The 27,807-nt window shown below is 36.8% G+C and overlaps 1 protein-coding gene across 3 annotated transcripts in view; it reads right to left on the bottom strand.

Moving 5' to 3' along the window:
- Positions 1 to 312: 312 nt before the first annotated feature.
- The window catches only part of UHRF2 (ubiquitin like with PHD and ring finger domains 2), an 82,754-nt gene continuing 55,259 nt past the window's right edge, over positions 313 to 27,807 (bottom strand). For 2 of the 3 annotated variants that reach the window (XM_005488153.4, XM_074533293.1), the window contains 11 exons: positions 23,662 to 23,848; positions 20,506 to 20,629; positions 19,943 to 20,050; positions 16,631 to 16,735; positions 9,179 to 9,285; positions 7,030 to 7,192; positions 6,352 to 6,489; positions 5,435 to 5,558; positions 3,388 to 3,551; positions 2,538 to 2,636; positions 313 to 1,007 (listed from right to left, as the gene is read on the bottom strand). In XM_005488153.4, coding sequence (XP_005488210.1) covers positions 861 to 1,007; positions 2,538 to 2,636; positions 3,388 to 3,551; positions 5,435 to 5,558; positions 6,352 to 6,489; positions 7,030 to 7,192; positions 9,179 to 9,285; positions 16,631 to 16,735; positions 19,943 to 20,050; positions 20,506 to 20,629; positions 23,662 to 23,848 — 1,466 coding nt within the window. In that variant the 3' untranslated portion in view covers positions 313 to 860. The remainder of the gene's footprint in view (positions 1,008 to 2,537; positions 2,637 to 3,387; positions 3,552 to 5,434; positions 5,559 to 6,351; positions 6,490 to 7,029; positions 7,193 to 9,178; positions 9,286 to 16,630; positions 16,736 to 19,942; positions 20,051 to 20,505; positions 20,630 to 23,661; positions 23,849 to 27,807) is intronic. The other variant, XM_005488154.4, reaches the window with a different exon arrangement.

Here is a 27,807-nt window from a genome sequence, read left to right as displayed (position 1 = left end):
AGCATACAGTTTAACTAATACAGAAGTGGCTTTTTTTATATGAACTATTTTTTACACAATTAGAGTGTCTTGAATACCCTCTTTAAGTGCAAAAAACACAGATCACTTTACACTAATGCAGCAACAATGCATTCATATTGTTCTCATTAGTCATTAGTAGTCAACTTGCATAAGATACAAGAAAAGCACAATGAAGCTCACAAAAATAGACTAAAAATCAGCCCGTTCTTGCAAAAAAATACAGCATAATAGAAGAAAAAGACAAAAAAGGGATTATGCACACCACAGAATTTACTGTTTAATCCAAATGGCTTAAGTGCTGAATCTATTTCTTTTTCCTGGTTTTTTGTGGGTTTTTCTTTTGGTTTGGTTTTTCTTGGGTTTCGTTATTGGGTTCTTTTTTTTTGTAAATCAAACCACATGGACCAGGCACAACTAATATTCAGGAGGCAGTGTGTAGCTAAAAACATCATTAACTATTTTTTATCCCCAACATTGTTTCATTGTTTGACACAATTTACTTTCCTCTGTCCTGAGGTAGTCACAAAAAAACAAATCATAAATTAAGCATCAGCTAGGCCAGTAAGAGCTGAGGCTTTTCTTTTTCTTTTTTTCTTTTTTCCTTCTTTAAAAACTGTTAGTTAACTGGCCAGAACTACCCTTGATGTTAAAAGACAGCTGAGAATTAGAGTTCTCACAACACCAAGAAATGGCTATGAAGGGAAGAGGGTTAGGTGCTTCAAAAAGTGACAATATATTGAGTCCCATCAAGGTGGCTGGTCCACTGCTGAATTTCCCATATTTATTCCCCTTTACTGTGTATAAAGTCACTGGGAGAAGTACAGAAGGGACTGAGCACATCATCGTCCTTTACTGTAACCCGGAAAGAACTGGTCCAGTAGTGCCTGCAGGATCTTGTTGGGAGCCATGGTGTAGCCCTTCCCCAAGTCATAGCGGCAGGCAGGGCAGGTGAACACTTCGGCTCTGAAGGAGCGCTGTAAACAACTCTAGGACACACAGAGACAGAGAAGTAAATTGCAACAACTTCCTTACAGACTGACAGCTTAACCAGTGAAAAGTAAGGAATCACTATAAGATCTGCTTATGAGATCTGCTTACAATCTGCTGTACCACCAGAAAAAAAAAAGTCTTTGCCAAGCCCTCTGGTGCCTGACTCCACCCCTGATGAAAATGTCCTAGCCAAGAAACTCTTCTCCCTGCTTGGGAGGAACTAAATCACTAGTGAGGTTTCCCCTTCTTTTTTCACTAATGCCTTCCTGTAAGTCACAGCCAATCCTTAGCTTCCTTACAGCTTCACAGATTGCTATACTTTTCCAGACCTTCATATCCAGAGGAAAATGACTATACCACATATACTGTTTATGTAGCAATCTCCATCTAACTCACCAGAATAGACCCAGTTTAGCCTTACAGATATATGTAGAATAATACAATCTGTAACACATTAGCATCTGTGCTGTCATCCTTACTACATTACTGCAGATTGATAAAAATATTTTAGGGCAGGGCAGATCTCTGTCTAAACAGCAACAGCAGCTTACTATCAAACTTCCTTACAACTTTAACTGGATATTATACTGTATTCGCAAATATGTACTGATATCTTCAAATACTGTGCTTTCTGAGTTTGTTGCCATTCAGCTTTCTATACTTTCTTTTTTTCATGGTTTTTCAATTTCTACAATTCTAAATTTTAACTCCACATTTCTTATGTTTTTCAAAGAGACATAATTGTTCCATGTGTGCAGGCCACACACAACACCCTGATTTTTACTGGAGTGGTATCTTCTTAAACAGCAACCTTGCATTACCAAATACTGTACTAGGATGATAATAGTTTGAGTCCTTTTACAGCTTCAGGCAGAAATACTAGGTATGGCAGACACCATCTAAATATGCAAAATTCACTGCATGATTCTGTACATACCAGTGCTACAAAATTAACTCTAGTCCAGATTTGATTCCACGCTTCTTAGACTTATCTCCAACTGATCAAGATTTTGAGACACATGAGTAATGCACTGACATTCATGGTCTCCTAGCAAACATGAGCAATGCCAAGATTAACAGGATAACATAACTTTCTCTGAATAAGTTCAAGTAAGTTTCTAGGGTATTTATCCTCCACCCTTTCACAACTTTTAATAAAGAATTGTAAAATTATAAAATCTAGTTTTATTTCTTGTAAAATTATGTAAAATTAAATTATTGTTATTGTGCCAAAATCTAACCAGTGGACCCAACCAAACTGTAGCGCACCTCCACTGACCAAAAAGGCATGACCACAATGGTAAACCTCATTCATTATGTCTATCAGAAACTATATGGAATGTACTTCCACTCCTTATTACACAAAATCAATGTCCGCTACACAGCAAACACTGAATGGAAACTTGTGGTCTGTTTTTGCTCAGAATGTTATACAATTATTATTGTCTTTCTAAAATGCATATGGCTTTGGTGACTGGTGTCTAAGAGTCAAGAAAACAGCCCAGAGCAAGGCAGTTCATTCTTACTTTACAGACGTTGTGGAGGCACTCTGTTGTCACTGGCTGGTAAACCAACTCCTGGCAGCACACACACATAAAGGATTGTTCCAGTTTCTTCAGAAAATTCTAATGTAGGGCACAGGGATAAAAGAGACAAATTCTATTACAGTTCTCACAAATGCCACTTACTACATAAAGATGATGTACTTCCAGAAGTTTTTAAGTCCGTCACATCTCTGAGCACAGCTTTCTAGAAGCTATCAGGAAGAAGGTCTTTAATGGCTTTATTTCCCTGCTCTTCTACAAATTGCAGAACCATATAATCAGAGAATGGTTTGGGTTGGAAAGGACCTTAAACTACACCTATTTCAACCCCCATGCCATGGGCAGGGAATATTCCACAAGACCAGGTTGCTCATGGCCCCATCCAGCCTGGCCTTGAGCACTTTGAGGGATGGGGCATATCTGGGGAACCTGTCATAAAATTATTTTCTGTCTAAACAAAACCTAGCGACTAAAACTATCTTTCTTCATGTCTGATTTCTGACATTAGCACAACATAAAAATACATTTATTATATCAGAGAAAAACTATGCTGGCTTCAAGAATGAAAATAAATAAAAATGCACTTCTAACTTCAGGATGGTTTTTGAGCAAGAAAGGTCTCTATTGTTGAGGCATTAGCCCATCTCTCAAGAGCAAATTGAACAGACTAGACATTTTCTTCAATAGAAGTCTTACAAATAAAACTGATGCTAGACAGTCTATATTTAGCAAAAGTTCAACAAACAAAGGAGGTTTTAAGAGGGAGTCAAGATTTCTCCTAACAATATAAAGAAAATGCAAAGAATAAAAACTATGCATGCAACAAACATACTGGTCCTTCCTTAAGAGAAGCAAGTACTTCATCCCACAGCTTCTGGTTCATGCAGTCTTCTCTGATCAGCCATTGTTGCTCTTGGGTCAGCTGGAAAGCTTCTCCTTTCCCTCCATCTCCCATCCTCATGGCTTTGGGTGTATTTGTAGGCTCCTCTGTACCTGCTTAAGACGGTGACCATCAGACCCAGTAAAAGCAGTGTTAGTCTGAACTAATAGAAGGGAAAGACAAAACTATTTCTAGAAGGAAAAATGGATTAATATGGATTACTTGCAAGAAATGCAGCAAGCAAATTCCTACTCCAACTCATACTACACATCATTGCTTTGCATTGCAGCAAAGAGTTGCACAGAAGAATTTTCATTTTTTTGCAGAGCTTGAGAGCAAAAAACACAGTAGGAGCAGTAAAAAGGATTAAGACCCCTACACTACCACTTAATTAAGCACTCATTAGAATATACTTATTTATTTCTTGTTGTGAGACAGGATTAGGAGGAAGGCAAATTAGGCTCAAAACTTGAAAAGGGTATGAAGAAAAGTTTATTAACAGTAACTAAAAAAAAGAATAATAAGAATTAGAATAAAACCTTTAGAACACTTCTTCTTTCCCTACAACTTTTTTTTCTTACTCACAACTTACAGAAATAATTCAGTCAGTTGTTCTAGAAGAGTCTTTTTTGTCTACTTTGGGAGAGGAGCTCTTGTTAATTTATGGAGACTTCTTTGTAAGAAAACTGTTCTCTTCTGGCTTTTAATTTTTACAAATAGCAGTTGCCTGGAAAATCCTGTAAACATGAGGTCCCTCCCATTTTTACAGCTTTTCCCAAAACTGCGTTTATGGGCAATGTTAATTTATGGGGTATTATTTTAAAGATGAGCTGTTTAAGAGCAAAGGTTTTCTTTATCTATGTTTGAAATTAGCTTAATTCCTGGGAACAGAGGTCTTCTTCTTCTCTCCCTGGGAGCATAGGGTCTTTATCACTCTTCTTCTTCTTTCGGTTTAAACTTCTCATGGGACTACAGCTATTTCAAAATCTGCTTACTTTAGCATGGAGGCTTTTGTTAGGTATGTACAATTTGAACAATTCATCTCCTCAAAATTTTTGATGGGTTGTAGGGAAAAAAAGAGTCTAATGTATCAAGTATATCTTCCTCATAGCCTTATAAGTGGATTTTAGCCTAGAATTAAGGCACCTCTTTAAATCCCTCCCATCAGGGACTTGACTTCTTTTTACTGACTGTCATGTTTCATGTTGTTCTCTCTTCAATCTTTCCTTTTCTTTCCCTCGACAGAGAGAACTGATGTTTGTCCGTTTTATTTGTGTACTAAAACCGGTTAATATCTTGCCCAGGGCCTGCAGATGGTTATGTGACTCCTGCTGGGCGGTGATGGAGTTGTTGCTAGTAGAGGCTTTCTTCGGCGGCCGTACTTGCTGGGGGAGCGGCTAGGATTTTAGCAGCCAGGCCCTCCCCCTGCCTGGTGGTTGTGGAGGAATCTGGGCCGGCCCGGCCCGGCCCGGCCCGGCCAGAGCCGCCCTCGGGGCCCGCGCTGGCGGCGGGGACAGGGTTCAGTAGCGGCTAGAAGCCAGCAGCCCCGCGGCCTCCCCTCCCCGTGCTGACGGGGCCCGGGGGCTTCCCGGAAGCGCTCCCCTGCTCCCCGGCAGGGGCCGCCCTGCCCGGCTCGGCCCGGCCCGGCCCCGCCGAGACAGGGCCGGACTGGCTGTGTTACTTGTTTGTCGGAAGGGAAAGAGACCCTCCTGGGCTTTTTCGTCTTGTTCTAACCTCTGTGTTCACAGCGGCGTGTACAGTTTTCTTAGTGGTTCAACACATTGTTGATTTTCAAAGCTAATTACTGATTGGTCTTTTTTTATCAGAGACGGAGGAAACTGCTAGCAGCTTCCCTCAGAAAGTCCCTTCCGTGAGTGCCTCCAATATAAAACCACTACAAACTGTTTCACACTTCCACGAAGATTTCATGGCTTAGTTCATAGCAATTTTAACGTGAGAGACTTTGCTGACAAATGCTAAAGAAGTAAAAAAGAAATACCATCATCAATTGTCCTTTTCTGGTTTCCATTACTTTGGCTGCTTGGCTCCTGTTTCACAGTTTGCTTTTTAACCTTATCTTTCTTCTCCTTACTAGCCATGGCTTCCAAATAACCTTCTGGATACTAAAATTAAAAAGGACAGATTTAAAACAAGAATCACAGCCATACAGGAATAACCAAATACCAAAAAGAATAACTTCTAACAGACTTTAGATCCCTATGACTACATAGTAAAATAATCACACAATAATTTTAAAATCCTATATGATAGAGAAAACATTTAAATTAGTATCTATCATTAGGAAAGCACAGTCAAGTCAAAGAACCTAATCCATACTCAGCTGTATTAAACAGTATATCTGTACCTGTGTGTTTAGAAACTATATAAATTGGGGAGATGATGGTATGCTGTAAAATGCAATGTATCATTGCATTGCCAAGAATATATATTAATTCTTTCCTTTTTTCCATTTTTCATGGATTCTGCAATGCCAAAATTTTCATGGATCAGCCTATATCTGTGCTTAAAATGCACTATTTATACAAACTACTCAGTTCACATGACAATAATACTTCAAAATGCACTGGTTTTTTTGGTTTCTGAGACAGACTAGTCACCTGTAGAAAAATTTGTTCCAGCCTAAGAATCACAAAACTGGACACAAATTCTGATTTTCCAGTCCATATAGACAAACCAATTTACTGCTAGGGTAGAAAGCTTCATTTGCTGTTCCATCTGCTGTGTCACTATTACAGGATTCTGTCAATTTCCTTATAATCTCACTGGTTTTTAGTATCAAAAGCTGCCACAGTGAAGTACAAGGAAGAAAAGGAGCTTTAATTTAACTGATTTCTTTCTCAGGATTTTGTTTACTAGAACTAAGAATAAAAACAACTGTCAAGTCCCGATGCGAACCTGTACGCTTAGACCGAGCTTTTTTGACCGCTCCATTCCTTCTGAAGTCCAAGGTGCAGGCTCAACATCATCTCTCCTCAGAAGATAGCGCCAAACTAAAAATCCACATTTTCCAATTTCTGGCCAGTATTTCACCACCTAAAGAACAGTACAAAATTACTGATTATATTTTTATCACAAGTCAAACACATGCATATCGTCATACTTTAATTGTTCAAGAAGAAATTACAAGACTAATTTATACAACATTATTATTATATACAAAAGTTCTTTCCTCAGCTGTGAAATTTTTATATTTCTTAAAAATACAGTAGTCTTAAAAGGCACACTCCTTTGTTTCAGAAACTAAGAAGTCTTTAAATAAACAAAAGGATAGGATACAGCTGGAAGGACTGAAGAAATAATGAAATTATCTGATTTCAGGAATGAATTTAACTCAATAAGCACACACAAGGCAATTTACATATTCAATCTTAGGTATCCTATACAGATTATGTTCTATTATCACTGTTTTGAGTAATTTCATTTTGGTTTACTTTGCAGAACAAACTAAAGCTAAAAAGCTCTAGAAAAAAGGAACTGTTTCTTTCAAGTAATAATGAAAACTTTGCAGACTAACACATATGAGGCTTTTAAAAACAGATTACAAGAAATTTTATGTTGTAGAGATCAGAATACCTTGTAAATGCCATCATATCTGTTGCCTTCCTCTGGGGCATATTTGCTGATCCGCCGTCCTTTTGAACTGCGTACCACCCTAACTGGCTTACCAGCTCTCCAATTCTTTGACTCTGCTCCATTTTTATCGTCCAGTGGGGCATCACAGTTAAGGGCCAGTGCCCTAGAAAGACATTTAAATTCTTCATAAGCTAGATTGCTTCACCCAGCAGAGTTTTGAGAGTTAACATAATTAAATCATACGTGTTTCCCTTGTCTAATTTTGCTTTATCAAGCAGCATAGACCTTTCAGTATGTTTTTTAGCAGAATTGATGAAAAAAAATGAGATCTGCACTGAAATGAGTGGTAAGAAAAAAAAATGGGAACATTAAATATGTTGTCTAGGTTCCAGATGAAAACTCATGTCAAATTGCTAGAAAACAAACCAATCCTTTCAGACTTAATATTCTTAATTTTTAAAATTAATCCCTTCCTAAATAGAATTGATGAAATTAAAATTATAATAAAAGGCAAGCTTTCTGTGCTGCTATTCCTTATCAACAGATTTTAAGGATCTTTAACTGTGTACGCAGTTAAAGATGATGAAATGAATATGATGAAAAACACATAGAGCAAAAGGTACATAATAACCATTCAAAAAAGCTGTAAATACCACACCTCTCTCACATGATACATAAAATACCTCAGAGAAGAACTAAGAATCATAGTAACTAATTAGACCTTTAATTAGCTTTAGTTAAAAGCTTTAATTTACCCATAGAGACCGTTTTCTAGAAATCTGGAGCAAGAAAGTATGACCAAGCTGCTGTAAGAAACAGTATTTCTATTATCACAGCCTGACTTGAAGGGATTGAAAACCCTTCAGAACCAGCCACAACACAAATAATGGATCTCAAAACAGAAGAAATAATATGGGTTATAAACAGACATGGTGCAAGTATGGAATCCACATGGTAGAGAACAGTAAGAGACAGGCACACTATGCCAACATTAAAAATTTTTTCCATATAAAAACAAAACTTGTAAAACTATCTGGACAAGCAAAACCCATACAGATTCAACTATATAGAATCATCACAATCTTCTGTATCAAAGTGCTTGAAAACTTGTATCAAGCTTAGAAAATGAGAGCAGCACATTGTTACTTCCTTCACAGCTAAGCAGTTTTGCCTGTCGAATTTTCATTTCATAAGAGGAGAGAGATGCTGACATTAAAGGGTCCAGCTTTAATTCTGTGTCCCAAAACAACTTCGTTCTATTCACTAAATATGCTTGTAAAGCTATTGCTTAAACCTACTTCCATCTTTCTTCCCTCCTTGATCTTGTTCATTTTCACATCACATGTCCCCTCCTCCCCGCTTTCTCAAGGGAGCCAAGTCAGGCTTTTCCTCTTTCTCCTCTAGACAGCTTGAAAAAAATCCCTCTCCAGCCTGTCTGAGAGCAGCAGAACATACCTAAATGCGGACCTGGCAAACAAAAGTTCTCAGTGACTCTCAGCATCTCACAGGCGATCACAGGTCAGTTGTGTAACAGATTATGCTCTTAGAAACAGAAAAGGATGGAATACTCTTTGTTCAGGCCAGCTTTTGGAGGATGGAAAAACACTTCAGGCAGATGTCTAATTCTTCCTCTGGATACATGTTCTCTTTCAAGTACCTGTTTTGATAAAGCTGCACCCTAATTCCTTGCTTTTCATAGAAAAATATGATGAAAGAAAGAGCTAGCAAAATAGAAAATATTTCTTTTATCATGGGAAAAGGAACATGCTTTCCTTCTCCTTAAATTTATGTCTGATTTACCCACAAGAGAAAAAACTTAAAAAAAGAAACATCCAGAATTAGAAAACTTCTGCTCAAGAGTTTTGACTAACTTCTTGTTTAATTAAAACAGAGTCCTCTCAGTGTGACTATAGAACAATTTCAACCAGAGGCATGACTGCAAGCTGCAAGCAATGTATTTCACTGAGGTGAGTGTTCCTTTAAAGCAACAAATCATAATGCTGGATAAAACACCTCTTAAAAGGCATTGCTGTTTATGAACACAGCGTCTACAAACAGAAAAAATACAGCAAAATGTTAGTTTTAAATTAAGCCCTACAATCCAACTCTTTGTATTGGAATACCTTTAAATTTTATTTTCAAAACTTACCTATTCATGTGTGTTAATGTCTGATCAAATGAATGTTCTCCAATTCTTTTATTGCCAGAAAGATCTCTACCTCCACTCCCAGTGTAAGTGAACTCATCTCCTCGATCCTGTGCAAGAAGATTATCCTTTGGTTTAACGGTCTAAAGTAAAGTAACTCAATTAAAAGAAAAAAAAAGCAACTTCATTTGTTCTATTTACTCAGAGAAAAACTGTAATCAAGGGCATGAAAGACATGTTTTCAATTTCATTTGCAGCAGCTGCACCAGCACAAAAGTCCTGGTCTAGATGTAACCTCTTCACCAAAAAATTCTGACTAAAAAATGCCTGCGTAAAAAGAATGATACTTTGGCATTTTTGAGAAAAAAAAAATCTGAGGAACATATTCTGCTTGCTCTTGAGCTTTCATTGTGTTTACAAGAGTATCATATTTGTAAAATACAGAATAATTACCTTGGACGGATGATGGCAGTAACTTCAGCTTGTGCAACGAGCTCAGTGCTAGTAAGTACACAGAGTGCTGCCTTAAGTACCAAGCAGGTGCTTTAATGAAATAGTAATCCCAGCTCTTCTGACTCAGTAAGAGTTTAAAATAATTTAGATTCATATTTTGTAAACTAAAATAATTCTGTACTATAGTTCCGATGTAGAAATTTCATGAAGTTGAAGGAAGGTTGATAAAATCTTTTACCATGAGCTATGAAAACTGTCAGAATCTAAATACTCCCAAGAAAAGCCTGTGTTTCTATTTTCTGTACAAATTTGTGACAAAATTTCATATTACTCCTGAGAAATGAATGTATTTTCAGAAATACATAAATATACAGACTACATATATAGTTAATATGTTATTTCTTTGGAGATGTATATTTGGTATAAAGCATACAGCAATTTAATACAAAAAACAATGTTTAAATGAATTTTAATAGCAAAATTCTGAACATCTATGCAGTAATAAAATTCAGTCAATTTCTTACCACTATTAAAAGTCTGACATTATTTAGGATCCAGTGCAAGACTGTTACACATATTTCATGACTGACAACAGCAGAAAAAGAGAAGGTTAGAAAGAGAAACACTAGTTGATCAAGGCCATAGATAAACTATAGAAATTAAGTTCATTTTATTTTGTGTCAGGAAAACCTAGGAGAAATTCAGCTGCAGTTATCTGTACATAATAAAACACAAGTGCTATTAAATTTAAAGTATACACAAAACCTAGCAAAGATTCTAAATTCTAAATTCTGGCATATGCTTTCTTAAAACAGGCTACTTAGTGTACTGAATAAATCTTTAAAACCAACAGAAACAGAATGTAGTTCTATTAAGGACAGTATATGAGATAACTTTAAAAGACCAACCAGACCCATTTCCTAAGAAAGGATGTAAAATAAATTGTATAAAATAAAATATCACAGGATTGGAATTAATCACAGAGTATGTTTCATTTTTCTGTGATTGTCAAGGCAAACACAATGCACAAATCACACAAGGATGATCCTGATAATAATATAAAAAAGGATGGATTTGGTTCATGTATCACAATCATTCAAACAAATTGCATTTTGACAATGAATAAGAAGCCTGTGACAAGTTCAGAAAAATGGGAAAACATATCTTGGAATGTCATGAATCCGGCATGGCCTGGGTTTTGTAACAACGAAAGAAACATGAACATCTTCAATCTTCATGATGCAGCAGGGTGGGAGGAATGTTAAGGCAGTTTTTGATATACAAGCAGAGCTAAACTGAAACCAGAAGGTGATTTCTTTTCCCTCTACTTGAAACATAATTTTGAGATAAATACCGATATAACATATATAAAAGAATGCGGAAAAAATATATGAAAGACAGAAACAGTTCATATGAAAGCAAGATGGGGAAAATTATTTATAAGACAGGACAGGTTCCTGACAAACTTTTGTTTATCAACTACTAGGTTGTTGATAAATCTTCAATAGAAGAAAGTATGGAATAAACTTATTTTTGGGCATAACAGAAAAACATAAATCAAGGACAAATTGCTAGAGATTTTAGCCAAAAAAACTTCAAGAGACAATGCAGAAATGTGCAGTATTCCTACTTGCACATACCTCTATGGAAATTGGGTTAAATGTAAATGACCTAAACCCAACAAACTTCCAGCATCTTCAAAGAAAGGCTAAGTGGTTCTCTAGTGGTAGTCTAACCACAGGCAAACTGAAAACATTGTGCATGAAGAGATACTATGGACAGAAGGTCTATGCACATGGGCTCACCTCCTGAACATATCCCACACTTCATGGGTTACATTTGCTTCTCCATAGGAAGGAAAATAGAGGAACAATTATGTAGCATCAATCTTACAGGTCAAGGTACAAGGATCTTTCAACATCTTCCAATATAAGGAAGAGTCACTGCTGCCTTATTTATTATTTTCTAGCCAAAATATACTCCTTTTTTCATATCAGATATATTAGAAAAAAAAAAAACAAAAAAGGATTTCAGGGAATAAAGACAGTTTCTAGAATTGAAGGAAAATGTCAGAGATCTTGCCATTGATCTGGGCTGGATGAAGAGAAATTGGAGGACATTTGAACCACTGATACAGCAGCAACTCGCAAACAAGAGAGGAAAAAAATTCAGAAGAACTTGTAAGTGCTTGTAGAGAATGAAAATCAAAAATGGCAAAACTAAGTGATGCACAGACCAAGTGTCTAAAGCTTGGATTAAATGTGGATATGAATGTGCCTACAACAAGCAGGAGTGAAATAGGGACACTGGTACTCCAGAGACATACTTAATATTCACAGCTTATTATTTGGGACTATTAGAGAATATTGACTCATCAAAACAATCTCTCAACAGCTTTGAGTTATATCTATAGATAATACAGGATCTCCCAATCACCTACAACAACTTTTAACTGAGAGCCAGTAAGACATTGGTAAAGCTATTTTGTCTGAAGAGGATCAAAAAGCAGAACTGAAGACAATGTGTCAACAGTTAAAGAAAACGTATGGTAAAAGGAGTTATTTATGTCTATATGTTCTCATTGAACAAAAAAAGTAGCTGTCAAAAAGCCCATCAAAACAGTCTTATCTTTTCCCTTCCCTTCTTCCTACATTCTTCCCATTTTCTTAAGTTAAAATACATAATTCTGCCACTTCTCTTCTGTTTTCCACAGCTTAATTCCACTTCCTTGCACCAAAACTGTCTTTCAACAGCTAGTGACCACATTACCTCTGTGGATTACTTTTATGCACCGGCTGACAGGGACATTAGCTACTTAAAGTTACTAGAATATTAACTATCTCAAGAGAGATCTCAATTATTTTCTGTCTCCATTAACATCTCTGTTAAATCTGAGCTTTTATGCTCATATTTCAAAGTTTGGTTCCAACAGATAATGCAAAAATTGTATTTTTCAGTAATAGGCTATTACAAACACAATCAGATTTTCTAGATGAGTTCCAATCTTCAGTTTGAACAACAAAAAATGTTTATTGGCTTTCTTGGTACAAGAAATTCCCAAATATCATAAATTCATCAATCCCTTATCAGTTTGACCTCCGTAAAGTGTAATGGATAAAAGGTGAGTTTGATTATATGATATAGTAAAATAAAACGGCACTAAGCCTCTTTAAATGAGGTTTTTAAATCCAAGTCAATTATTAACTATCAAGCAATTACATTTGAGAGCATTTTCTTTCCCCAGTAGTAGGGATAGCTGAAACTGAATCATGTCATCATTCATCTTCATTAAACTATACCCATAAAGTGCCGACAGAATTGGCCTATCTGCCCATTGTGTGATTTATTTTTGATAATTTCATGGTTTAACACTGCAGTAAAAGGTGCCAATTGAAAAGGAAGGGCTAAAGTACAAATTTCATTTGTAAATCAATAAGAATCCCTTGCATTAAGTGCAGAGCCTGAATACATCATAATTGTTCTTGCTGAGTCTTCCCCACAATTGCCCCTGATAGCAAGAACCTGGCAGTTTCACAGCACATTCCACCACAAAGAAAACATTTCACCATTTTAGTGTCCACTAAATGTCTGAACAGAAAGAAAGACAGCTTCATAGCAGGAAACAGCAGAAGGTGGCTGACGATGGAAGTAGGGCAACATTTTAAAATATCGAAGTCCGAGTTAACTACTGTATATAAATTCCTTTCTGAGGTTTTTCTTACTCCTTTCCATGCAGTGTCCAAAAATGGTGGATTACCAGGCTTTTAAACTGAACATTAATACGTAAACAATTCAGGCTTCCAAGTGTGGATTCATTATCTTTTGTTCCACTAAAACTCCATTCTGACTTGGAACCAGGTTCGCCAAAGTCTTTTCAGGTCATAGACACTTTCCTGTAGAGGGATTTTACTTAGGAGATATAAAAGCTTTTAGAGACAGCATTTTAAATTACGGTTATCTGTGGCTATCAGCTGGAGATCCAAAATTCATTTGTTTTTTGAGGGAAAAAAAAAATCCTGCAATCTGTATGACTAATTTAATTAGCCTACTATAATTCTAGTTAAAGCAATGCATTTAAAATCTAAAATACATGCATTTCATATTAGACATTCATTTCATTAAGTAGATTATGAATGGTATATTCCAGGCAGTGAATGGGTTTGGAATAAAATATCAACAAACCTAAACAATGAGTATATTGCCTGGGGTCCCTTTTCAGTCATTACAGTCATTATCTTCTGTAGTCTCAGAATCTTTTACAAGAAGATGCAACTGCTCACATCAGGTATTATTCTCCAAGAGATCCTGAATCTCAGTTCAGAGATCTCCCATATGATCCTATGCAAAACAACACTTATAGAAGAAACAATTTTTGTTTAGATTAAAGTGGAGCACGCCACACAATTAATTTACCATCTTTACAACACTACCTCAACCCAGCAGAAATATGAATCTTGGGACTTTTGACAATAAAAAGCAGTTTCAACTTGATACATAAAAACAATGACACAAAATAAGAGGGCAAGTTTTCAAAACAAAAGTTAAACTTCTTCAGTTGCTTAATCTGATGAACAGACAAATCAGAATACATTGATCATGAACACTGTGATTGCACAATCAGTGCAAATTTCCAGTATCTAGTGGGTAAATGCTAATCTGTTCTTAGAGTATAGATTACTGAAAGACTTCTCAATTTCTTCAGGTAATGCTCCTATTATGATTACAATCAAAGGAATGCTATCAAAGAGATTAGCAACATTAGCATATTCAAAATAATAGCTAACTATAAGTAAGCCATGTAACTTGTCACTAGAATTCAAAGTTACCCATTTTTAGGAGAGAGCTTAATGTGCAAATATTTTATGTGCATGTAGTTAGAAATGAAGATAAAATGTCATGTACCAAACAATTTCACCCAATGCTCATTTTATAAGCTATGACTATACCTGTTCTCAGTCTTGAGGGTAGGTCTGACAGAACTGATAAAACTTATTAATGAGCACTCCAATACATCCAGAACATCCGAACTTCAGTAAAACTAGAGAAAATTCTGGGTCTCTAGGATTATAAGTTTCTACAGGCATGGCATAAAAATGTCATGATCTGAAAGCTAGACAGTTAACTCAGTTTCCTGCAATGTATATTGTAATTACTTTATCCCAGTGTGGCTTTGCTGATTTAAAGCAATAGGAAGTGCATTAAGATGGCACACATTATCCATGTGCCTAGATACTACATAAAGTTTATGAACAGTGTAATACACCTCCAAAATGAATTTATTTCCCAATTTTATAAAAGTTTACACACAAGCATCTTTGTTGCACCACTGAAATTCAATTAAGAGTCACCTCTCTTTTTTGGTACTCATACAATAAAATGAATAGATGTGAGCAGAGGTTTTTGTGTGTATATTTTATTTCAAATAAATAAATCTCAAATTTCACATCTCAAATTAATTAGATACTGTACTTAAGGCACTTTTAATTACAGGACTCAATTTTTCTGTGCACGTTCTTACAGGAGATTAATCTCAACCTTTTTCAAAAAAAACAGGGAAAATGGAAGTAATTGGAAGACAAACCTGGCACATGAAAGAAGAAAAACTAACCTCAATAATGTAACTGGGAAAAAAAGACCCCTTGTATTATTAGTTTAGAAAAGAGAAAAAAACTGCTTTTAGAGTATTATCTGCAACCTTTCTATTCTACTATGCCTTTTCAAAAGTATTTATATCTTTCAGACTGTGGCATTGCTTAGGTGTCACAAAGCCACATAGTCACAACATCACTTAGGTGAATTTAAAAGGCATGCAAAGGATCCAATTAAATTTACCTAATATTTTGAATTAAATAATTACTACCTCAGAAATAAGGGGACATCAGTATCACCAAAAAGAATAAAAAGAGGAGTCTGCAGCATCCCAGCATAGCAGATACAACTCCAATGAAACAGTGTTCTTAGGGTCTGAGATCCTGGGCTGGGATAGACACTAAGGACACCATATCCAACTTCCAAGTACCTTCTTATGCCACTTGTTCAAATAGAGACACATATTCCTTCAGAAAGCAATACTCTGCAGCAGCAGCACCTCATAGATGCTGTTGGCATAGAATATAGTACCTTCTGATGCTATTTCATTCATATGCTTTTTTTTTTTCAGTGCTGTTTTCCTTGTGGTTGACAGCTATGGGCATTTAAAAAAAAAAAAAAACAACAGGTTGCTTGCTGCATTATCCTTCACCTCATCCAAGATTCAAAATTCCACCTGATGGACTGGAACTGCAGGAAGGGATGTACCTTGTGTAAATATTATTTAATTGAAAAAACTGTAATCTCTTCATAAATAAATGTTGGACAGCGCCACAAGATGAAAATTGAAAGCATTTAGTCTTCTGTTTAGCTGCATGACTGCTTTTGTTGCTCTCCTTAAATGTTAACACCAAAGTGGAATTTTTTCCCAGCACCTTTAGGGATCAAGATTCTGAGAAAGAATCTGAGGAAGCTAAGAAGTTCTGAAAGTGCTTATTAGCAGAAGTCAAGAAACTTCTGAACCTCATAGTATCAACTAACACATATCTTTTATTCTTGCTTCATTAAATTAAATTTATCACATAATTAGAAATACTGTTTAGAATGTAATTAAATTGTGACAAAAGCAGAACGTATAACATATTATTTGCACACAATTGCACTATCAGATTTTATGTCACACTCAATTCAGACTCCAAAAGCATACTGAAATGTAGCTACCCTAAACAATGTCAAATCCAGTAACTGACATTTTGCTTTAATGTAGATCTGAGCATAAGCCTTCCTTAAGATTTGGTAAGATTTTTCTCTCCAAAATACTAAGAACTACTTAATTTATCAGTGGTAGATATTTTTTTCCACAGTCATATCTGCCTAAACATAAGTCTTAGATTAAACACCAAATACAACTCTATATGCAGGGACATTTGATGGATTAGAACAGCAAGACCATTGCTTGCATGAATGACGTACCACTTCATCTTCAAATCCCCCAGCTAGTACGAGTGAATAAGCTCCGTCATTACTGCGTCCATGGATTCCACCAACATGGGGCCTGTGAACACCTGCTTCACTCACCTGGAAACAGAAAAAAGCCAGTTTGTAGCAATTTTTTAAAAAGACCCAGCCACCTACAACCACTTTCAACAATCAATTTTCTGCTCAAAATATTGTACAGAGGTTTTTGTGTCAACAGTTAATGCAAGACTGCTATTAAAGGTGAGAATTCCACTGTTTCTTCAGGAAGAAAAGCTAAAAGTAAGAACACCCAGAAAACCAGCAGACAATGTAGGACAGTGGTGACGCTGGAAAAGGTAATGGACTCTTTCTTCTTTGGGGAAAATCTCCAAGATTTTTTCCATAAGCACTACAAAAACTGTACTCAGTGGTATACTCCACTTGCACAGTCATTCAGAACAATTCAAAGGAGAAGGAGATCTACCAGTTCGGAAGCATTTTACAATTTTTAACCTAGGAAGATCCCAGTGTAAAGATAATTTTGTCAGGGACTTGTAAGGTAACACACTGAAAATGTAACCAGTGGAGAGGAATATTATCAGACTGCTCAAGAAAACAGAAGAAGCCATTGCAACACCAATGGATCATAGACTAGTTCTCCAACCAGGATAACTCTATGGTAATAAATGTTCAAGTTATCTGCAGCTTGACCACCTGAAAGCTGCAGCTGTAGCCTAATCTGGCAACATCATTAGAGTCTGCTGGAGCATCTCTCCCACAAAAATTTATTTAATAATGATTTCAAACTACTGATTAATAGAAAAGCCCCACAAACAACTCTTACAAATAAAATGAGATTATATATTAAATTATGCATTTTCTCAGTATGTTAAGATAAAAACAGTGTTGGTAGAATGAAGGCTTCCAGCATAAAGCCAATCATACTACTTCTTTCTACCTTCATATCTTCTTCCAGACCTTGATTTTGCATCTTTTTCTTGTTGTGCTTCTTGCACTCCTGATCTCCTTTTCCCAACCTACAGTTCTAAGCAACTTTCATGGGAGTCTATATTCTTCTGTTATAGTCTTGAAATTTCATAACACAATACATCAAAGATCCAGCTTGTCAAAAGTGCACTTTTTAAAATCAGATTAGAGCTGTGCACAGTATGAAAACCATGCAAGGACACAGTAATACTTCCTTGCACAATACTTCCTGGTTTCATAAAAATGTACTTTATTTTCCTGACTCATTTCATGATAATTTAGTATTTGATATATATTTCTGATCAGTATTAAAATTACATATTTTTCAAATTTAGCTATTAGAATATCTCTTTGCTAAACAACAAGAAGTATAAGTAGCTGAAATCCAATTAAAAATTACATACTTAGAACTCTTCCCTGGCCCATGTTTGCTATCGCTTGTTTAGCACTCTCACTTAACTTTATCAGGTTTTTGCCAATTTTTCCAGACCATTCATGAGTATGCTGAATAAAAAGGCCCCATTATTGCATTCCTCTTTCCTGTGGTATCAAGCATTCTTTAATTCATTCCTCCCTCCTTTCTTTTCATTTTCAGGTTTCATCAATTAAATTTAGGTTTCTGGTAGGTGATTCACCCCAAAGATGAACACTGATAAATAATTCATGCCAAAGATGCTCTTTAGATGCTCTCTCCAGTAAGTTTAGTCAATTTCTTTCTATGGAAAAAGAGAGTTTGTGTAATAAAAAAACTATGCAAACCAGAAATAAAGAAGTCTTTAAATTTTCATACAGTCACTAAATTCTCACAGATTTGCTGAGACAATCTCATTTTGTCATAAAAAAATTAGTTCATATAAGAAACAAAAGTGTAATTTAACTTTTTACATAGAAAGAATTTCAATTTTTTTTAATGACAAGGTGTTTAATTTGTACTCAAAATAAATTAATGATGCATAAATGGTAATTGTCTTTTGATGTTTAGTAGATATATATATATATATGCACGCATATATACACATATATATACTATATCTATAAGAAGTATTTTTTATGGATTTTCTGATGAAAGCACCACTCTAATTCTGTTGTTTTTTCCTACCAGTACTAGAAATACTTGAAAAGCATTAGCTTTTGTCTTACCAATAGAATTCATAATAAAAAGGAAAACTAGTAATTCCAATTACTATTGAAGCAATGAAAATAAAAATTGATTTTGATACTTTGAGTTTACCCAAGTGATTTTAGAAAGCTCTCTTACTTGTTAGACTTTATACAATCTGGCACCCAACAAAAAGAAAGCAAGTGATGAAAAGTTCATAAAACAAATCAGAAGAGGTGCTTGATTTTTTGGCTTGCCTCTCCTCAAGCAGTTTAAAACCCCTTGGTTTTATTCTTCCAAACATGATAGAAAACATTCAATTCCAATAATTTACACATGCAAGAGACAAAGATTTAGAAAACAAAGTATGTCTTTTCATGACTAGAAACAACAATGAAAAAATGAAAGATAACCCAAAAATCATTTCAGTTGGATCAAGCTGGAGCAAAAGGGAGGAAGTTTGTAGCTTGCTGGACACTACAAAACCAGAAAAAAAATCAGTACTGGAACAAAATGCAGCTGTACCATCCTCCCTGCTTTGTTTTTTCCTGCCTCGTTGAGTATTGGCACTGTGCTTACATAACCAAAATGTGAAAATGACTGGGATAATTAGCCCCCAGTTTACTCCAGATAGGATTATTTTTCTGCCAGTTTTTTATAAACCTAGCTCACCACAGAGCCTAAGAAATATTTGAAACAGAAAATGAGACAGTTGAAAAAAACACCAAAAGCTGAATGTATAGTGAATTTCAGTAGCACTACAGACTTGCATAGGCTTAAGCTGTTCATCAACCTAAAAGCAGATTTGGACATCCATTATGTATGACCAAAACCAATTTGACCTACAGTCAATTCACAGTGATAACACATAATGTTCTCAAAATCTGTAGTCTACACCCCGTTCATCGGATAATCAGTTAATGTGAAGAAAACTCTTCAGAAATTACTTAACTCTATTCACTAAATAACTGGCTTGAGATTTTAACATGTGAAATATGTTTATCATAATTCCAACAGACTTTTTATTAAGTGGTATGTAAAAAGTTGTATTACAAAGTTGTATGATAAAATCAGTATAGTTCAACCTTCAATATTCACTTCCAGTATTGGAATCATAATGTATTTACATTACTTAGTCCTGATGAAAATGGCAATTGTCAATTGGAATTTATTTTAGTGCCCAACCCATTCAAGTAGTATTCCTACTTCCTTCAACTACAGCTAATACTGAAACAACATACCTGAACTCTGAATTTCCAGGTTGTCCCAACAGGAACACCAGGTATAGGCCCATAATGATTTGAAGGAACAATAGTGCATTCTTTAGTGCGACCAACACAGGCCATGCCCTAAAAATAGATCAGACAAAAGTAATCAGACAAATGAATTGCCATATTGAAGAATATTTTTAAATTCAAGGCAGAGATCATGAAATCTGTCTATTATAACAAACACATATTTCAAAATATGTTAAAAATTGTTAAAAGGAATGTTAAATAAGCAATATGTGATTATGGGTTTGGGAGGGGAGTTAGGGGTTTTCTTTTTTTTTCTTTTTTTTTTGTTGTTGTTGTTGTTGTTGTTGTTGTTGTTGTTGTTGTTGTTGTTGTTGTTTTTACCTCTAGTCACCTTGATAATCCTTCCACTGCTTTAACTGCCAGTAGACAGCAGGCAGGATTTAACATTGTCTTGTTGTTTGTGCAACCCAGTACTGAATTTTGTGTAGTGCATGTGTAAGCAAAATTATAGATGTAGCACATACATGAACAATCAGAGTAACAGCTATTTCTAAAACACACTCTACCTTTCCCCAGTCTCTCTGGCTTTCAGTACTGGCAGATGGCATCTTTGCTTTCTTTTTACTCTGTTTGAGCTTTTCTCCAGCCTTTACAACTTCATTAGAATCATTTTTGCAGGAAGGACAATACCTAAAAAAAGGTTTTAGTAAATTCTCAATTAACTTCAGAATAATGGCAATACATTTCTGGTAGCCAAAATAGTGTCTGTTTATTTTGACTGAATGTTTCAAGCTAGCAAGCATATACCAGGCTTAAGCAGCTGAAGCCTACAGCTTAAGAAATGAACTCAACATGAACAAATATTGTCAACTTTTTTAAAAAAGGGCTTTTCAGTATCTTTAAAGGTAGAGTGCTAGTTGCAAAACATAGAACTATTTTTTCTCACATGATATATGAGAGGTGCCCATGGCTCCTGTAATGTCTCTTCATTTAGTCCTCCTTCATTTACATCATGTAAAGGAGAAGATAGCTGAGATTAAAATATGCTGCTAACCAGTACTCATGGTCTATTTCTGTCTCCTGCCCAGTCTACCTTTATTTTTGCTGCTTGTGCAAGAAATTTCACTGCAGATTGCTGAGTGTCAAACAGAGCCAAGGTATGACATAATGTATATAGAAACACACAAAGACACACTCACTTCTCCACAACACTGAAGCCATTTGGAATATAATGTTGGGGCTCACTCACACTAACACAAATCCATTCTGGTAGGAAAGCAGAGATACTAGTATACACTGACCACAGCAGAGAGAGAAAAGCAGAACAGTGGTCATTCTGCTGTTTCCAACAACATTCTTATCCCAGTCCAGGAATAACAATACAAACATGTCCTTGTTTCTGGCTCCCAAAGTCTGGATTTCGTCCATAGACAAGAAGAAGAAGAAGAAGAAGAAGAAGAAGAAGAAGAAGAAGAAGAAGAAGAAGAAGAAGAAGAAGAAGAAGAAGAAGAAGAAGAAGAAGAAGAAGAAGAAGAAGAAGAAGAAGAAGAAGAAGCCTCATCTACATTAACATTGATAACCTCATTCAGAAAACAAAAACTACTACTACTACTACCACTACTACTACTATTACTGCTGGTTTGGGTTTATTAAGTTTTTTATGTGGGTATGAATAGAAGAATTAATGATTAAGGTCCACAGGAATCGATTTCACTATCTCAATAAAGGTGTTTGACCATGAAAACAATGAAGCCATGTAGATTTTAAAAAAAATAATGTAAGATGCTGAAGTTATTGCTTTGACAGGTATTACAACTGCTTAAAGAAAAAGCATGTAGGACCAATTAAAAGAACAAATATGACATAATGCAAATTCACAAGGTGAATTAACAAGGTGAAGTCACATGGTGAATTCCATGTTTCTTGATAGTATAACAATATTACCTTAATATCTTTTAAACTGAATCTCGTAGGGACTATTAAATACTATTTCACATATAGAATGACTTCATCTCCACAAGATAAATTTATGCTTTCCCAAATTGAAGACTTAACCCCTGAATAGAGTTTGCCAGATTTTACGCTCTAAAAACACAAAATGGAAGTATTCCCAATTCTAAAGCAAACTGCTCCTAAACTAAGAATCAGACAACCATGATTCTTCGCTAGTATGCAGGAAGAAGGGAGGGCACAAACTTCTTTGGTAGCAGATGCTGCTCTGCCCTGTGCAAATGCACTTCTACATAATGACAAACGTTAAGACAGTACAGGGCTGGTGACACTAAGCATCTCTAAACTAGTTCACATAAGCCAGGCCCACAATTGTACCTCTACCACCCTGTGACTTCATTCACAGATGCAGCTATCTACTTACAAGTATAAATCTTAAGGCTCCTATTCTAAGTTATACAGTAAACAAAAACAAGTTAAAAAGCTTGACAGCCATTTTCCAATGAATTTTAATTATACAAATTGAACTTCTGGAAATTCATAATTTGGAGAATGGACCATGACTAGCTCTGGAGAGGAGAAGGTGTTTGTGCTCTAAAGGCTCACCATGATCCAGCCATGGGCACTCACAGCCCAGAAAGCCAACCTTCATCCTGGGCTGCATCCAAATCAGGGTGGGCAGCAGGTCAAGGGAGATCGTGATTCCCCCCCTCTACTCTGTCTTGTGAGACCCCGCCTGCAGTGCAGCATCCGGCTCTGGGGCACCCAACACAACAAGGATATGGACCTGTTGCCAAGAGCCCAGAGAAGGGCCACCAAGTTGATCAGAGTGCTGGAGCACCTCTACTATGAAGACAGGCTGAGAGAGCTGGGGCTGTTCAGTCTGGAGAAAAGGTTTCAGGCACCTTCTAGCTAGTTTAGATTTTAGTAAGAAATTCTTTCCTGTGAGCATAGTTGTCCCAGAAAACAGGCAGACCATCAGGCATTATAAATAAACATTATGGAAGCCAATAAGGTGTAGGAGATTGAGTTATTAATTTACAGAGAATGTTAAAACTTCCAAAGGATTTACACAGATTTTTTACAAATATATATATATATTCACAAGGCTCAAAGAGATTCCATGTAATGTATTCATAGACATCTTAGACATTTAATGAAGTCTATGGAAAACTTTATTAGAATAAACTTCTGTTTATTACTCATTTATAAAGGATTAACATCTCAAATAAGTCATAGGCAGGTGCTAAATACAAACAGTGTAACTTGTAGACAGCTAATAAAGACATAAGAGTAATTACATAAGAAATGAAGAGTAGCAACGTGGTGGTCCTTCCATAGCATGAAAAATGAATGTAGTAGAGCACAGGGGCAGCAGAAGGGACAGAGGATGAAGGGACAGAGAAGCATGAGCATAAAAGAATTGCTCAAGCAGTGTAGCTTTTAAAAAATGAAAAGGCTGGGGAATAACAACTGTCGATAAATACAATCACATCAGGTAATATCCCAGAAGATCATAATGACCATAATGAATAAAATGAACATACCAGTCTTGAAATTTTATAATGCCTTAAAGCTTACTACAAATCCATTGTGAATGATTTAAAAGAATTATCTTGGCAGAAAACATAAGTCTTATATTAAGTAGATGAATGGAAACACCTCAGAATTTAAAAACATCTTCAGTATTTTCTTTCATGAGGTGCAAATATCAAAAAGGTACCATGTATGGAATGTCAATATAGGTAAGTAAATCATCCTTGTATATTTACCAGTCTTCATCTTCTGGTATCTTGCTTAAAGGAGGGTTCAGGCAGTATATATGATAAGCCATATTACATTCATCACACAGGAGTTGCATGTGAGCATCCTGTTTGCCACCACACAAGTAACACGAACAAAACCGGCACTCCTTATCTGGATCAGCCCTACAGTGCTTGCATTCAGGGCCACTTTTTCCTGTCAAAAACAAAGAAATGTCAAATGCCATGTATCTCTGCAAAGTGAATTACTCTGTCTAAAGGAATAATTATTTCTGAACATGAACACTGGTCTTTTGAAATTGCTTTTTTTTTCTTACAATGAAGTATTTATATAGGCTTAATAAGATTTCTTCTGCTTTATAAACAAGGCATAAAAAACATGACTAATCTCCTGCTCCCAAGATGTACCTGCACATTCTTCCTAAAGATAAAGCTTAACTGCCTTTTGAAGCTGTACAGGCTATCAGTTCCTTGTAAGTTAGCTTGGATGACAATAAAAATAAATATTTCTTCCAGGAGTTTATTCTTTAATAGAAATATAAGGTTGATCCTTGATGTATCCAGAGGAGTTCTAGATGCTTTAACATTTTTCCAAAGTATACTGAGAAGGAAATTAATTACTAAAGAATTTGCAGAAATCCAAGCCCCTTTCTACTTAAGAAGAGCATGCCCTCCCAGGTGAATAGACTTTACAGAGAAATTGATCCACGCAGTTGTAGGTTATCAGTGCAAATCTCTGTGGAGAGAAACTCCAGACTGAAAGTTTATTAAGAAAGGAGGACTGGAATGCAAAGCTTGTGCTGTATCTGCAGTCTTTCTGGAGGACCTTGAACATTACTTTTTTTCTTCAAGGGCAGAACCAAGTAGATTTAGAGCAGGAAGAGGATGGAGTTTTGATTACCCAAGAAGAGTCAGGGGCTGCTGATGAATTAAAAACTGACAGGGGAACACCTGTGAAATGCCTTGAAAGAACTACAGCTTTTTAATCTAAAATGCTTACACAGTTGATAGACCAGCTGAAATGCCTGTACATTAGCATATGTAGCATGGGTGCATCAGAAGAATTGGAAGTGACTGTGCAAATGGAAAGCTATGATCTAATCACAAATGCTGAAATTTCGTGAGACAAATCACATGACTGGAGCATTCCAATTAACAACTACAAACTGTTCAGAAGGGACAGGCAAGGAAAGGGGGGCAGACAATTTTCCCTCTTCTTGGACTTGATTGCACAAACTCATCTTTGAAAAACAGTGATGAACAGGTCAAGAGCTTGTGGTTGAAAATCAGAAGCCAAGCCAATAAATAAAATCTCATAGCTTGTGTTTATTGCCCATCACTCAATTGAGGGAACCCTGTTGACAAAACTTTCCTAGTTAACCTGCAGGGAGCATCACTCTGGCAGGTTCTGATCCAGCTGCAGGGACTTGTCAGGACACTCCCTGCCATCTGCTACAAAAGCAGCTTGGCAGGATGGAAGCAGTCCAGGAGACTCCTGGGCAGCATCAAGGGTAATTTCTTACCCCAGGTGTCAGAGAAGCGCTACTGCACCTGCTGCTTACTGACACAGATTAACTAACTGGAGAGGTCAGGATCAGTGGCAGTCTGGGCTCAAGTGGTCATGCCCTGGTGGAATTCATGATCTCAGGGATTTGGGGCCAAAGAAAGGTTGAAGTTACTACTCTGAATTTTAGAAGCCTGAACTTGTAGTTATTTTAGGAATTAAAATAATGGGATGGGACCCTCTGGAAAACTGCACTTAGGGAAAAAGGAACAAAACTGTCAGACCTTTAAGGACATTTTTCATAGAGCCCGAGATCTCTCCATTTCCACCACTGAGCATTCAGGCAGGGAAGGCAGGAGACCAGCATAGCTCAGTAAAGACGTCCTGGACAAAGTGAAATACAAGAAGGAAAAGCACTGGAATCAGGGATGGCATCCTGGGAAGAAAAGAGAAGTGCTGTCTAGTGGAGGGGCAATTAAGAAATTAGGAAAGCTATGGCATAGCTGGAGCTGAGTTTGGCAAGGAATACAAAGAATAGTAAAAATGGCTTCTATAGGCACATTGGTCAGAAATGGAAGATTAAAGAAAATGCACACACACAACCCACTCCTCCGCTCTGTCCCCCAAAATGGGACAGAACTAATCACAATTGACATGGAGAAGGTTGAGGTATGCAGCAGTTTTGTTTGCCACAGTGTTCATTAGTAATTACTCTTCCCACATCTCTTAAGTTCCCACAAGACAGGAACTGGGGAACTGAAGTCACTCCTGGTAAGAGCAGATCGGGTTCAAGATCATCTGAGAACCTGGACATAGACAAGACCATGGGACCCAAGGAGATGCATCCCAGGGTCCTGAGAGAATTGTTTAATGTAGTTGTTAAGCCACTTTTCATCATATATAAAAAATCACAGCAGTCACATCATATCTGAAAATTCACGGCATTTAGGGTAAGATCTTAGTGACTGGAGAAAAAGCTATTTCAACCTTTCTGAAAAAGAGCAAAAGCAGGAAAGCTTTTTAAAAAAGCTTTTTTAAAGAACCTTTTTTTAAAAGCTTCACCCAGGAATTACTGACTAGTCAGCCTCATCTCAGTGCCCAGTAACATCACAGAGCAGAGACTTCTGGAAGACATGTCAAGATGTGGAAGACAGAGGACTGATTAAAGACTGCCAAAATGGCTTCACCAAAGGCAAATAGTACCTGATTGGCACAGAGGCCCTCCACCATGGACAGAATGCCTCAATTGTCAAAGGAGAATTATAGATGTCATTTACCTGTCTGTAAGGCCTTTGATTTGGACCCTCACAATATTCTTTACAAAAAATCATAGATTTATAGAATATCATGAGGGGGTAGGGATCCACAAGAATCACTCACATCCAATTCTTGGCTCTGCAGAGGACATCCCAAAAATCCCTCTGTAAATGAGAACATTGTCCAGAAGCTCCTTGAATCCCTGCCAGGCTTAGTGATGCGACCATTTCCCTGGGAAGCCTGTTCAAGTGTCCATGTACCTTCTGGGTGAAGAACCTTTTCCTGTTATCCAAACCTAATCTTTCCCTGACACAGCTTTTAGGCTATTCCCTCAGCTCCTATCACTGGTCACACAGAGAAGACATTGGTGTCTTCCCCTCATGAGGAAGCTGTCAACTGTGATGACTGTCCTCAGTCTCTTCTTCTCCAGGCTAAACAACCAGGCAACCTCAGCTGTTGTCCTTACAAGGCTTCAATTCAAGGCCCTTCCATTCTTTGTGGCCCTCCTTTGTGACACTCTCTAGCTTTATAGCTGTCTTACATTCTTGCTGCTAAACTGAAGAGCGATGGGTTTGATTAATGAAATATTAAATGGATAAGTACTTAATTGGACAGCCACATTCAAAGAGTGAATGGTCCATATCCAATGGTTCAACATAAAAGTGAAAACCATTAAGGAGTGGTGTTCTTCAAAGGTCACACTGGCAACACTATTGTTTTCTATCCACATCAATGATATACTCACTGGAATTGAGTGCACCTTCAACAAGGTTGTAGATGACACCAAACTGAGCAGTTTAGTTCATCACAGAATCAAAGAATCATTAAAGTTTGAAAATACCTTTAAGATCAATAAGTCTAACTACCAACCTAGCATCACCATCATGTTCAGCAGTAAACCATATCCTCAAGTGCCATATTTATTCACCTTTAGAACACTACTAAGGATGGTGATGTCACCATGATGATGATTAGAGAACTTGGTCTAATGCTTAACAACCCCTTCCATGAAGAAATTTTTCCTAATATCTAATCAATACTCTCAGGCACATGGTATGACTCACTTCAGAACCTCAATGTCCTTCTTGGAGTGAGGGGTGAAATGAACAAAGGATTCAGGTGTGGCTTCCCCAGTGCTGAGTACAGGGGTCAATCTCTGCCCTGCTCCTGCTGCCACACCATTGCTGGCACAGCCCAGGATGCCATTGGCCTTCTTGGCCACCTGGGCACTGCTGGCTCATGCTCAGCTGCTGGCACCAGCACCCCCAGGGCCTTTTCCTGGGGCAGCTTTGCAGCCACTCTGCCCCAGCCTGTGGCACTGCCTGGGCTTGCTGTGACCCAAGGGCAGGACCCAGCACTGGGCCTTGTTGAACCTCACACCACTGGGCCCAGCC

Source organism: Zonotrichia albicollis, chromosome Z (genome assembly GCF_047830755.1).
Source record: "Zonotrichia albicollis isolate bZonAlb1 chromosome Z, bZonAlb1.hap1, whole genome shotgun sequence".
Taxonomy (NCBI): Eukaryota; Metazoa; Chordata; class Aves; order Passeriformes; family Passerellidae; genus Zonotrichia; species Zonotrichia albicollis.
Note: the sequence above shows the minus strand (reverse complement) of the source record. Positions and strands in the feature narration are given on the sequence as shown.